The sequence below is a fragment of the Vidua chalybeata genome, chromosome 1 (genome assembly GCF_026979565.1).
Source record: "Vidua chalybeata isolate OUT-0048 chromosome 1, bVidCha1 merged haplotype, whole genome shotgun sequence".
In the NCBI taxonomy this organism is placed as follows: Eukaryota; Metazoa; Chordata; class Aves; order Passeriformes; family Viduidae; genus Vidua; species Vidua chalybeata.
In genome coordinates this window covers 65845990-65860059 of record NC_071530.1, presented here as the reverse complement: position 1 = coordinate 65860059, position 14070 = coordinate 65845990, and the positions used below count along the sequence as shown (strand labels likewise).

Below are 14070 nucleotides of genomic sequence, written 5' to 3'. Positions count from 1 at the left end.
AACAAAAGCTCCTGCCTAATCTGAATATTCAAATCAATCTCTTATCTTTCCACATTTCTTTCTAGCATGTCTTTCACAGGGGAAATCTACTAATGGGACCAGAGCCTGTGCAACTTAAGACTTTCACAGAGGAGCTGTTTAAAGGAGGAAGATTACAGCTGGGTGGGGGAGGCACTAACCAAGCAGGCTAAATCAATGATAAATGAGTATTCTTCTATACTTTGGTGTTTAAAGGTATTTGAAAAGCTTGATTAGCTTCTACAGCAAAGCAATTCTCAGAACAAAGATGAAATGGTGGTAGAATTAGAGCTGATAAAAGTTCCCATGTGAATTTTTTTTTTCTAGCTACTCATTATCTCTGTCCCAGTGACCTTCTCACCACCTGGCATGCAGCATATTAACACTTTCTGGATGTGCTTCAAGAACTTCTTTGCTGCAAACAGCTTCAGATTCTCATTGTTGGTGTTAACTCAGGCACCAGTACGTGAATTATACTAATTGGTTGCCACTTGTTCCACAGCCATTTCCCCAAGACCTTTTAAATAGCCCAGAGCCATGCCACCAGCACCAGTCACTGATGGAACAGTGAAGAAGGAAAAATATTTCTCCAAATAAGCACTGGAACCAGAAACACTAAGCCTATTGCTTGGTGCCAGCAGCAAAGGCACTGCTCCTGCTAAGCAAACCTTCTCTGTTTTCCCTGACTTCATTCTTCCTTCACAGGATTGCTTAGTGTGAGCTTCAGAAACAGTGTCACAGTCACTTTCACGAGTCAGCAGAATCAGCCTTGAGAAAAATGCAATTGTGACCACAGAAAGAAAGCATTTGGAAACCACAGAGGTACCTTTAACCTGCTGTGGTGATCAAGATGGTAGTCTCTTCCACACACAGAAAGAAATTTTGATCAAAGACATCTTTCAACACTTGTGGGCCTTATCTCCAAAGATTTGACAAATCTGAATAATTTTTTGATTCTGTGGGCATTGTAGCCTATATAATCAATACTCTTTCTCATTGGTCTCATCAGCTCAGAGAGTGGGGACAGTTACATGAAATTAATTGGACTTGCTCTGAAGAGGCATGGATCTGTCCACTCGACTGTCTGAGAACCAGCACCAAGTAAGCACTAAGTTCGGATATGAGAAGACAAAAGCACAGCAGTGATCTTTTGTATCACTAAGTGCTAAAAAACCCTTGCCCATTTCCTAGACAAATCAGCAACAGAGAAAGGGCAATGAGAAAACAGTCTTGGAACTTGTTTTCACAACTGGTAAGTAGCACAGAAGTCCCTTTATATTCCCAATAAAAAGAAAAAAAAAAAGGAGGGCAACAGATGCAGAACTACAAATTCAAGTTCTGTAAAGGCAGGGGGAAAATTACCTGATGCTAGATAGGAAAAAAAAATATTTTGTTATAGAAATCAGTTGCATTTCATAAAATGAAGATACTGGCAGCTACCAGCTTCTTTTAATAAGACTAATACTGGAAGTGCTTGTTGCTCTCCTTTGGTTCAGTTAAATTAATTACATGATAGGTGCAGTGGTGCCCTCTTCAAAATCCAAAAATACCTGTGGTCTCTGTGCAGCAGCTCCATTCTCCTGAGCTCCCGGTGCTGTGTCAGCCCTACTTCAAGTACTGAGTGCTTCTCTACAACTCATGGTGGATTGGAAAGACCCAGTTCAGCTTCTGTGTCAAGCCTTGCTAGCAATACTGGGATGTCTGGAAGCTGAAGCCAGGGTCAGGCCCCCCCAGTGTTAATGCTATGTACAAGCAAAACAAAAAAAACCCCACATTTGTTCTCAAGAAGCTTAAATTCCTCTTAACCTTGGGCTCATGAGTGCAGTAGAAAACATCTTATGCAAAATCACTGAAAACCAGAAGTTTTACAGTCTTCTGTTAAAGTGCTATCTCAGTTGTCAGTAGGTCAAAGTGAAAGGGAGTCTGACCCTAATGACTGCTGCCTGGGGATTTTAGCTGGAACATACTGCAGGAAAAGGCTCAGCAGACTCTGCTGATGCCATGTGTCAGAAATTGTCTAAAAGAAATGGAACTGAAATGGATACTCTCAAGATTAAATGCAGATTGCAGTGCCCGTGGTCCCAACTTTCTACATTGGTTGAGGCAAAAGTAAAGCTTTTGAGCTCTCTCTAGGTAAAGTGAACCTGGAATTTGAAACTTCTGTCTGAAGTTTCCCTTAATGCCATTTAAAGTCCATTAGATAAAACCTGGAAAGATGCAATTTGTATTCTCTGCATGCCTTAGATTTTTCTTTCTCTTGCACCTAGGATGCATGACCCAGTAAGCAAAAGATGCTGCTCTGAAAACTGTCAGCTGTTCTACTTGCAGAACCCAAACTAAATAAATAAGACTCTGTAAGCTATTTTTCTTCTCAGATCTTGAAGGAACTACAGGCCAAATTCAGCTGTATAAAGGAGGTCTATTACAGAACTGTCAAAGGTGTCTACTCTCTCCTTAGCCTATTGCAGTTGATGGCTGACACATCTGCAGCTGGACAAAGATGCATGAAAATACGTTGAAGATCACAATCTGTTTTGGCTGCCCCTCTCTGCAGTTAGGAGAACTGACCAAATTCTGTAATTCATAGTCTGGAGGATGAAGAGGGTGTTTGTTGATGAGGCTAAGTGGCAGAAGAGGGAAGAGGCAAGAGTTAAAGAGAGTAGTGGAAACATCTACCACTTCTGTTAGAGTAAACACATCCAGTGACGTGAGTAACGAGAGTGTGTGAGGTGCCCACAGCCATGGAAGCAAACGCAAGAATAATGAATTACATGCTACGAGATTAAACACAATGCTCTCTTTAAGGGCCGAGCGCGGCGGTGCCAAGCTCCCAGCACAGGGCTGCCGACTTGACTCCTCTCGGCCAGCTCCACAATGAATGAACGCTTGAGGAAAAGGGTCAACCAACCATAAGCTCAAAGGATTTCTGCTGCATCCCTCAGAGGTGCAACAGGAGGATACTGATCCCTGCTCTGTGCTTGGCTGCTGAGGCATATTGTTTTGTTCGGCTTTGTCTTGTTTTATAATATTGCTTCCTGTGTGTAGAGTTTATGTGCAAATAGGACTGGGAAAATTACCTCTGCTCTTCACTGAAAGAGGGTGGGACCCCTTTTTTCTATTATTGGGCAAACTGTTTCTTAAAATGACAAACAGCTTCTCTCCTATGTTTAGCCTGGGAGTAGGAAGGGAGGAACAAAGGAAGGAAAGGTGGGGGCAATGTCTGTGAACAAACCAGTAGCTTAATTTTGGTTGGATCATTTTTAGTTATCCATCTCATAATATTTTCAATACAGGTTTCCATCTTATAGATTTCTTAAAAATGAATGACTGCTATTCCAAAGTAAGCTTTAGCATTTACATATCCTTGTAGGGCTGCATTAGGCCCAACAGTAATGATCTGCCTGTGAGATAAAAGGATCGTTCTGAAAACCCTGTAAAAAGTGAGTTTTATTCTGAGATATACAGTTTGCCTACAAGCAGGACTGCTAGAAGAGAGGAAAATTTTAGCTCTACTGTGCCAAGAGTCAATGGACAGTTTAACTTCAGTTCTTTTCAGCTCCCATCTCCTTTTCTATTTCTCACTGTCACCGCCCCTGAAATAAAGCATTCATTGTGCTGTGTTGGCAAGGAAAGCAACTCGAGGCACAGTAGGTAACAGGTCTACCTATAACAAGCAGCCTACCACGAAGACTACTTAATAGTAAGTTGTAAGAGGCCACTGAATAAGACATTCAGCTTTGAAAAATGTCTTTTGCTGGCCTGCTCAAACCTGGAGGAAGGCAGTGTGAACAGCAAAGGCAGTACCTGATACACACAAAGCTGCACTGGCATGTTCCTGGGCAGGTCCCCGTGGGCAGTGACATGGGGAATGGACTATGAAATGGCACCACTTGGCCATAACAGCCCCCATCCAATGCAGACCTGAAACAACTCACTGCCAGCAACAAGCTGTATGCAGGCTTTTGCTCTTTATCTCAAGATGAAGTCTACAGCTACGCAGAGGAGGCAGGAAGTGCTACCACAGCACATATCAAAAGAGCCTCTGCAGTAGCACAGTGTCACAGCTACTGCAGCTGCAGCTGGGGAAAGGCCCCGAGCACCCAGCCTGCACCTGGCTCTGGAACTCTGAGCTCCCTTGGCTCTCAGCTAATGACAAAATAAGGACCCCAGCTGAAATTTTCACCATGGCAATGCTTCAGTTCACTCCTCAGGCAAAGCCCATTGTTCTACTTTTCAGGCACTCTCTTGCTTTCTAACACTAAAACCCACAAGTTTTTGGTTTAGCGAAGATACTTCTCTGGTCAAGCACTGCTCACCCAAACAATTCCAAGTCCTGCTGGATGGAAATGAAGGCAGTTTTCCATGCACAGATTTAGAAGACTGGCTTCACAGCTAATGAGAGAGCAGTGAGCCAACAGACTCAGAAGAGCCCTAAGGAGGACAGGTCTTCATCCACCCTAAGTATCCTTACTCTCTGGTCCTGTGCATCTCTGGAACACAGGCTGTTAGTCATGCTAAAGTACACCAAGCTGCCCGGAGGCTGAGATGTGGAAAACCTTTCTGCAGGGCAGAGAGGCAAGTGCCTTATTTCAGTGTTCCACCAAGCTGTCCCAGCCTCTCTCTCTGCCTGAGAGGCTTGATTTTCAGAGTTTGACCAGGCTGAGACTTTTTTTCTGGTAATGAGACAAGTTACACAGAATGTTAATGAGGAAAAATGGGAATGTTCCCTTTCTTACAGGACCCCACTTGGGTAAGCCAAAGTAGGCACTATGGCTGTCATGGTCTGGAATATTCACTGCCAGTTTTTGCAGACAATACTCCACCAAGCAGGGTGGGCAAGCAGTGAGCAGACCATGTAGGGCTCAGGCACTTCACAATCTGCCAAAGATGCTGATGTGGTTCACTGGTTGACCCAAGACTGGGATTCAATTGTGGCATAAACATGTGAGAGATTGATAGTGCTCTGGTCTGAGAACCTTCTTTGTTGCACCACAACTGCTTAATTTTAAGTAAATAGGACATATTTGTGTAGCTGGTTTTTTTTTTTTTGGGTTTTTTTTTTTTTTTTTTTTTTGGTTTTTTTTTTTTTTTTTTTTTTTGGTAGTTGGCAAAGTCGTTTGCAAAACTGAGGCACAGCAGTGAACCTCCAGCTTGGGAGGGAATCCAGATGCAAGTCTATGAAAGAAGGAATTAGGAGGCTAGAAAAAGTGGGTGTGGGGGGGAAGTAAAGAAGGAAAAATGTGAAAATGAAGGTTAGAACACAGATCCTAACTGGTGCTCTGGCCTGTGTGAATAAAACACTTCACTATTCCGCACTGAGTGCATCGGCTTATTGCCATGCCTGAAGTTTCCCAATGGAAAAGTGAGTTGAAAAGAAAGATTTCTGGCTCCGTATCTACTGAGAGCAACAAAATGATAATTCTACATTGTCAAGAAGGAAAAAAACCCCAGGCTGTCTCTGTTTGCTCAGACGATATTCTTTTGCCTGTCGACTGAATTTTGGTTTATTGGCTCGCCCAGTTTTATTTCACTTAGAGGGGGTGAGAGGCATTACAAAGGTAATCACAGAAACATAATATCCTAGACGTTAAATAAGGTGTTTCTGATGTTGCCAGGGCTGTACCTCATCCCGAACCGCACGTGAATGGCGCAGAGCAGGAGGAGTTCAAGGGGAGCGGGGCCGCTCTCCCTCCCGGCGCGGCGCAGCGAGCGGGACGCGGCGGAGCCGGCTCCGCCGGAAAGGGGCACGGCCGGGGCAATGCTCCTCCGGCAGCCCTGGGCAACAGCCCGCCACCGAGCACGGCGCTGCTGGGCTGGCAGACCACCCACCCTGCGCTGCTGCCATCACAGGCGTCACACGCGGTGTGCGACAGAAACATCTACACTCAGCAGAGCGCTGATCCGCTCATCACCACGTATTCCTCTTGTTCCTCTGCCCCCTGAGCTCCCGGGGTTTTACAGGAGTGCCGAAATAGCATTCTCTTTGCTCTTTCTGGGAATACAAACCACATCCCCTGACTTACCTTCAAGATCTATTAATATTTTGGGAAATTTCACCACACCTAACTCACTAAGCTTTCTGTATGTGTTTCACCCTCGTAACCGGTTTCCTTTCCCCCCACCCAAGGAAGGGTGTGATCTCATTCCATGACTTTAAAAGGCCTTTTCAAATCTGTCAGAGGGCTGTGTGCCTTTTGTGACATCAACAGGGAGAGGGAAAAAAAAAATCAAGCATGCAAACAATACCCTTAGAGTAAATATGATCTCACTGTGATTAAACCACAGTACATCAGAATCAAAAAGCAGATGTAAAACTTAACCTCTTTCCCTCAGGCAAGCAATTAAAAACTTAATGAAAGGAGATCGGATGTTAAATGCTAAAGAATTGAAGAAGCAGAGCAGAAGGGGGAGGGGGGGAAAGTATGGAAAGAAAGAATCCCAAAACGTGTGTTTTGAGTTCTCAGTTTTCCATTTTCTGGCATTTGTGAGCAGTCTTCTCCCAGACAAAGTTTCCTTAAAAAAAAAAAAAAAAAAAAAAAAAAAAAAAAAAAAAAAAAATCAACCCTCTTTCCATAATTAACTCTTCCTTCTGTGGCTCTGGGGAAACAATTACTACTTGATTGTCAAGAAACCATAGCTATGTAGACACAGGACCTCAGTATTGCCACCAACTTACTTGTTTGATGGCTTCAGCTTTGAAAAGTACGCTTTTTAATTTTTTTTTTTGTTTAAAGTCTAGAACCTAGATTAACTAGGACATGCTCTTCTTCACCCAAGTCTCTCAAAAAAAATTTCATTAGAAGGGAAAGCCATCCTACTCTGTCAATTTAGTATCACCATCTGGGATACTATACAGCAGCTACAATTTGGGATGCCCTCAAAAGTCCAGCTAACTGAAGAAAAACAAGCTCAGGAACTCCTCTTTCCAGGCTCCTTCCAGCCCTCAGCAGTCTGGTGGGACAGGGAGCACTTTGCCTGTGAATCAGAATTCCAGGGGAGCCAAGCCTGGCTAGCAGCTGATGTTTGCCAGGTCCGGTCAGAACCATCTCCATTCTACAAGACAGTGGCTAAAAGTTAACAAACCTCCCAGAACAGCTTGATTTTGGCAAGCTAACATTTTCTGGGTAAGTGTACCCCCAGAGAAGAGGGATGGTGAAGATGTATGTGAGCACAACTTCAGCTTCATCATGTAAGATCTTGATCATGTGAGAGATTGGTTTGGGCAGTTCCTGGGGTGCAAATACAATAAAGCAGTATAAAAAGAGAGACAGAAAACAAAAGAAGATATCTGCTTGTAAATACACCCTTCTATAGCAGTAAAAGTTGGATTATTACCCGAAGCATTTTAACTGGATGTAAAGTCCACAGGACAAGGGCATACCTACTGCTAGCTGTATCTTAAACAGAGTGCACACTTCCAGTTGTCTTGTACTTAACCCTTTAGATCAGAAACTTCTTTAGAAAGAGAATTATTGATTTTTTTAATGGTCTGTATCTTCCTCTGTCTACAGCTAAGCAGGTAATTCAGTGGGAGAACTGAGATTTACTCCTAGGCTCCTTCAGCATTTTCTAAGATTTGTTGTTACCATGTGATTTATGGTATTGCTATTGCTAAAATTTTCAACCTTGCTGTCAATGATAAGGCCTGCTTAAGAAAGGGCTTGCGATGTGCTGATGTGCATTCCTGTAGAGTAAAGCCATTCTTATTACTCTTCCTTTTCCGGGCAGGCTGATCCACTCTGACTTTGAAGAAAGTGTTTTCAAAACCAACATAAAAATAGAAAGGTGAGAATTGGCTTCATCCCTATAGACAAAAAAAATATACAATTTTTGTCATGCTACGCACTTGTGTTTCTAGGAGTGTGAACTATAACTTAGTAGCCCTGTTTCATGTCAAACATAAACTACGTCCAAATCTTCTGTGGAAGAATGAGCTCCTTAAAATTAAGACAGTTTCCACTACTGTAATGTCTAGACCAAAAGGCAAAAGAAAACGGGCACTTGCCAAGAGCAGGCTGTGATGATCAGGCAATAATATGCAGAGGCTGCACTATGAGCTGCTATAAAGTGACCCAGCTTCACTGATGCTGAAAGCTGCAGCTATTTACAGGCAGAAGTACCTCTACATGCAGCTTTACTTAGCAATAGCCTGACTTAATAAACATTGCTCAATACTTGCCATAAATACTATTTTCATAGTACAGTCCCAGATGAGTGTCTGATCAAGCCCACTGAAGGCTTGGCATAAAACACCTTTCAGGGGCCAGAGCACTGCTCTAAGATGTCCACTGCTTTCAGGGATGCTCAGAGAGCACCTATTATGTAAAGAAGCCTCTTCAAAAGCGACTTACGCATTTGTGATTCCAAATGTCACTGAAAGTGGTTTCCTACAGAGGCATGTGGACTTTAATGTCCTAAGAAATTCAGCTACTTGGCTCCATCAAGTGCAGCCAGAAATGGGAACAGTGCAAGATAAGAGTCCTCCACAAGTGTTGCAGCCAAGGCAGAGACTGTGCATACTACTCTTAAGCACTCATGTTGCTTTAAAAATGGAATTAAACTCTGGACCGTGGGAGACAGGTGGGACCCTAATTGCTGTTGGAATGAATGGGATTTAAGTACTTAAATGCTGTAATAAATTATTCCAAATAAAATAAGCAAGGCCAAAGGGACTTCACATTAGCCCTTAAGTGACCAAAGTGCATCTATTGTATGCAGAAGGCCCTCCCATGCCCTTAACACCTTTGATAACAGCAATATGACAAGCAGGAAGCTCTATGCTCCTTGTTTTCTACTTTTCTGTATGCACTACATGCACCTGGCCTTGCTGCAATTATTCTGGTACTTATAATGGAGCACACACAATACAAAATTCTCCTCAGACACACAGGAGTTCAGTGTTCAGTGATCAGATATCAGTGCAAGTACAGTCTTCTAACCCCACTTGTTGCTGAGTTTGAAAGGGTAAGATTCCAAAGATGAGTTTGTCTGCAGTCTTAGGAACCGTGCTCCAATGCTTTAACAAGTTCCCAATAACACTTCATGAGACTTCTCTGACATTTAGCCTATATTCTGCAAAATAGCAGAGTTCTGCAGCCTAAGACAGTAACCACAGAAATGTGCTTTCATTTTTCCTTTGCAGAAGATGTTTCCATAAAGTTCTACTATTAGGCAGTTTTCCTGCTCTCTGACCTGACCAGTCCCCCTCAATGAGGTATTTTGATAGTATGGCACTCTTTGGAATCAGCAGAGTTAAGATACCTCTAGGCCAAGTAATAGCCTAACATGCAACCTGCAACCTCTAGCAGGACCTTAAAAGCAAGAGTAAAACCCCCCTAGACAAGTATCTAATGTTTCTTGCTCTATCTAGAATCAAACTGAATTAGAACTATCAAAACAATTAGGAAGGCTGTTCATTTGTTAGTTCTGCTTCCCCATCAAACACTAGGAACTACTGGACAGAGACAGATGAGGCTACCAGTTTCTGATTCAGTAGATTCACAGCTACATTACTCAGGAGCAGCTGTTAGCATAAAAAGATAGAAGTTTAGAAATCAGGCAAAAAAACCTGCATGCTATTGGCTGTAATGCTTTGTGAGGGCTCTTCTTCTTCCTCTGAAATAAGCCCTGTAACATCCCTAAGCCTCAGCAGCTCCATCTGTAAAACAGAATTAGAAGCACTCTGCTGTCCAACCAATACTTTGGTTGGGCAAGGAGACACAATTGGGGGGGTTTCTCAACTACCCTGGGGTACTGGGGCACTCACCTCTATTAACTATACAAATGTAAATCTACAGAGGGGGTGTGGGAGGGGAAGGAGGGCACACAGAGGGCCAGAACCTGAAAATGACAGTGGCCCTCCAAGCTTTGTGAAGGGGACAGTCCTTCTGGCTAAATCTCACTTGTGCTGCTCCTGACTTAGGCCTGACCCTGCTAGACCTCAGCCACCTCACCCTGTACGTGTACAGGTGAGAGAAAAATCATGAAACTTCCATTCTAAACTCATGACAGTAAGAGAGACAGCACAAACTTGGACAGGTTTTCCCCTTGTTGGTTTGTTCCTCTCCTACTACATTTTACAAGGCTTTACAGTTCCTATTTACTTCTGAGTTTCATTGCCACCCTGTGATTGCTGATACTGAAAAAAAAAAAGTGAAACGAAGAGGAGTGAGGAATAAATGAAACAGAGAGGTTTTGGTTAATAAAATACAGACAGTTCTTTTCCTTTTACATGGTCCAACACTCAAAGTCTTTCATTGCCAGGGTTACAAGTAGCTTTTCACAAGCACTTCTGGTTGGGAATATTGTATTTCTTCCCAGGGACACTATTTTGTTTGTCTTGGCATGCAGACATTGTAATCAAGTCTATATATTACAGGACTGTGCCTTAGCACAAATGGCAGGCATTTCAAACCCTATTTAGATTTCTTCCTTGCCCAACAAATTATCTAAAAATAGATAATCAAGACCTCATACTTTACATCTACGTCATTCCTTTTGGCTTAAATGAGGTAAGGAATGCAGGGTTTTTTCCCTCTCCTTTTTCACTGTTTGGAAGTTTTAGTAAACAGACAAGTCCCCTTTTCTTCCTTCCTCCCCTCTCTTATTTTGTCCTGCATGTGAACAGCCACCAAGCTACAAAAGCCTTGTTATGATAATGTCTTGTCCCTTTTGCTTCTGTTGCACTTTTATTGCCTGAGGTAAGAGCATTGGAATTGGTGGCCAGATATACCCTCTCCCATCCATGTCCTTCCCTCATCAAGGTAACCCACTGGTATTTCTGTTGCTACAGAGTACATTGTAGCTGTAACTGCTCCATCCTTGGAGTCATAGCCTGCATTTGGTTTCAGAAAAGGCTGACCCTTCCTCTTGGGTTTACAGAATACTGGAATGGAGTCCTGTGAGAACTTGATGGGGTGTAGTTTTGTTGTACATAGGGATTTAGTTTAAAAGCAAGCTGCTGTTATCAAAGAACTGAGGTGTTGCCCTCATGCAATTGCACCCCTACAGGAATTAGTTTCTGAAAGTAGCTTTTAGACAAGCAGGACTAATAAGCACGACTAAGAAGTGCTCCAAACCAACACAAGTATTTCTATGCTTAACCTTTCCCATCTTTCCATAGGGAAAGATGGAAAAGTTTCTCAGTTAAAATAACTTCTGTGTTCTCAGGCATTTAAGTAGTACATGAACAGGAGAACAGGACTTGATCTGGGGTTAAATTTCTCTTTGCTTTAAATAGTCACAGAATCACTGAATTTCACACAATGTGCAAAAGCTAGACAGTGGTGTAGAGACATATGTAACGTAAATTCTGAACTTGCTTAAATCCACAGGGATTTTCCCTTTCAGAGGATTCAGACTTGAGTGTTAAGATGGAATAATGCAATGGACAATAAAAGAAGCTTATATGAAGGAAGAGAGGGAGGGAACAAGTTTTGAAAAGGTCTGAAGAAAAAATGTATAGATTGCATAGCAGAAAGGATTTCTAGACCAGAAATGACCTTGGGTTTAGTCACACTGAAAGCAAAGTCATGAGTGATGGAGAGATGTATTTAGGGTCTCACCCATGAATCAGTTCAGGTTCTGTCCTAGTGTTAAAACTCTGAATTAAACTATAATGAGCATTTCAATTATTTCTTCAAATGAGGCCTTACGGACTATCACAATGAAAGTAAGGAATGACAGACCCCAGTACAACACCGGGAGCAGTTAAACAGAGCCAAATCTGCACCTGGATGCTAAGCCTCCTCTGAAGTGATGATATGTCCCCAGGCAGGCTATCAGCCATTAGCATTCTCTGTTCCTTTATTTCATGTGTACAATAAAAAAAAAAATTGTTTTCCTATAGGAAGATAAAAGAAAGAGAGAAAATACAGGAAGAACAAAGACCGAATGTGCAGGTGTTTTCTTTGTGTGTTACTCTAGGGATAAGAAATAGATCTAAGAATGTTTGTCCCAGTTAAACAGTGTAAATGCTTCACATTTCCCAGGGAAAGTAACCACTGTAATCCAGCAAGAAGGTTTTTGAGGCCAAACCCCTCAATCTTCTTTTTATTTTTTTTTTTAATGGCTTGTTCTTTGTCTAGCCTTCTCTGTCTAGAATTACGTAATCACAAACCAAATCCAAAATGCTCATTCCCACAATACAGGGCAAAGGAAACATTACAGAGCAAGGAAGACTTCCCTCTTCTGAGCCACCTTATCTGTCCCTATTCTTGCAGTGCCACTGGCCTACATACAAGAAATCAGGAAGCTGTATAACTATGCAGGACCATTACTTTGCTACTGGGATACAAGTGTTGCCTGGCCCTGGGCAGCCTGAAAGCAGTTTGTGAGCTTTGGACTAACAGCACCACTGTTCTTCTACCTCTGAGTGCCTGATGTTTTCTGCTCAGAGTAACAGCTTCTCTGGGCAGGCATGAAGTCTACCTGGACTGATCAGAGGCAGAGTAGATAGAAGAGAAAAGAAGAGATGAATTTTATCTCAGACTTCACATCAGTCAGTTGTTTGAGACATGATTTAAAAACAAAAGCCATGAGCACCACATCAAAATTGTGAAAGCCATGGATTACCTTTGTCAACCCACATCTAACACAAATTCTTTTCCCCTTGTCTTTCCATGAGATGGAGAAACTGGCAGTTGCTTTGGAAACTTAACTCTGACCTTTCCCAAAGTTTGGCTTGAGAGACCCTGAAAACTTGGCCTGAGCTCAGAGATGCTCAGAAAAGCATAAAAACCCGTGCACATTTACCTGGGTGTCACTCATACTTCTCACACACACTGCCACTCCATCAGCACTCTTTCACACCACGCTGCCTAAGTTTAGTACTGAGATGGACTCACTTCCAAAGCAACTTAGTCTCCAAGTAAGTATATAGCGTGTGACATTTCCAAAATCACCTTTTTATTGACGCTGAAGTTATTTTTGGCAGGGCAAGGAAAGTTTTTCCTTCCCTCCCCCTTTTTTTCCAATCGCACAAGATTACGGTATGTCTGTACAGTAATCTAATGCCCCGTGGGCAATTCTGTACCTTGCCCAGACGTTTTTCAGTAATATTAGGATGAAAGGCTCCACATTTGCGTCTTTTGGAAAAAAAAAAAAAAAAAACAAAAAACCAACCAACCACCACCCCTTCTGGTAAAAGGTCGCTAAAAGCGATTATTTAATAAGCGGGGATGATAGGAATTAATACGGGGCATAGGCTACCCATTTTAAAAAAAATGTTAGCGTTTTTTTTTCCCCTCGCTTGTGATCCATCAAACAGACCGCACCGTGATAAGGAAACATCCACAAGCGCCTGGAAGGAGGTGAATGAGCTCCCGGGGAGTATCGGGGGTACCTGTCCCAAAAGCGCCAGGCCATCACGCACCGCTCCGCCACCTTTCCCGCGATCCCGAGCTCACCCCGTTATTCAGGGCGGGCACCAGCGGGAAAAGCGAGAGGAGCTCCTTCCCCCGCCATAGCCAACACCGACACAGCACCCGGGGGGTCCCCGCAGCCCGTCCCCTTCGCTGCCCCCTCGTTTACCACTCCCCGCGGACACCTTCCCTGGGGCTCTGCGCCTGGAGACAGCGCAGCGGAGGGCAGAAGGGAGACCTGGCCGCCCCGCGGGCACACGGCTCGCCTTGAGGAGGTGCGGAGGGGAGCCCCAAGCCGTCCGACCCCCGCCTGCATGGCGGGCTGCGGTCCGGGCGGCGGTCCCGGCTCCGCGCCCCGCCGCGCTCACCTTGTACTTCATGGCTGCGGCTCCGCGCCCCGCCGCATCCCCGCGCGCTCTGCGCGCCCCGCCGCGCGCCGCCGCGCCAGCCTTACGCGCTCATTTGCATAGCACCGCCTCCATTTGAATTAGTGAGCGACACGGCTCCGCCCCCGTCCCCCCCCCCCGCCTCGCCCCGCGCTCGGGCCGCGGTGGCGCCGCCGGCGGCGGCGCGGAGGGAAGCGGCGGGTGCGCGGGTTCGGGACCGGGCACGGCGCCTTCCGCCGCTTCCCTCCGCCGACGGCCGGGGAGAGAGAGCCCCGCACAGAGGGAGGGCTGGCGGCCCTGCTCCC

The 14070-nt window shown here is 44.2% G+C and overlaps 1 protein-coding gene across 2 annotated transcripts in view; it reads right to left on the bottom strand.

The window, feature by feature from the left end:
- The window catches only part of NEDD9 (neural precursor cell expressed, developmentally down-regulated 9), a 36905-nt gene extending 23132 nt beyond the window's left edge, over positions 1–13773 (bottom strand). For both annotated transcript variants that reach the window (XM_053943541.1, XM_053943545.1), the window contains exon 1: positions 13748–13773. In XM_053943541.1, coding sequence (XP_053799516.1) covers positions 13748–13759 — 12 coding nt within the window. In that variant the 5' untranslated portion in view covers positions 13760–13773. The remainder of the gene's footprint in view (positions 1–13747) is intronic.
- Between the last annotated feature and the right edge of the window lie 297 nt (positions 13774–14070).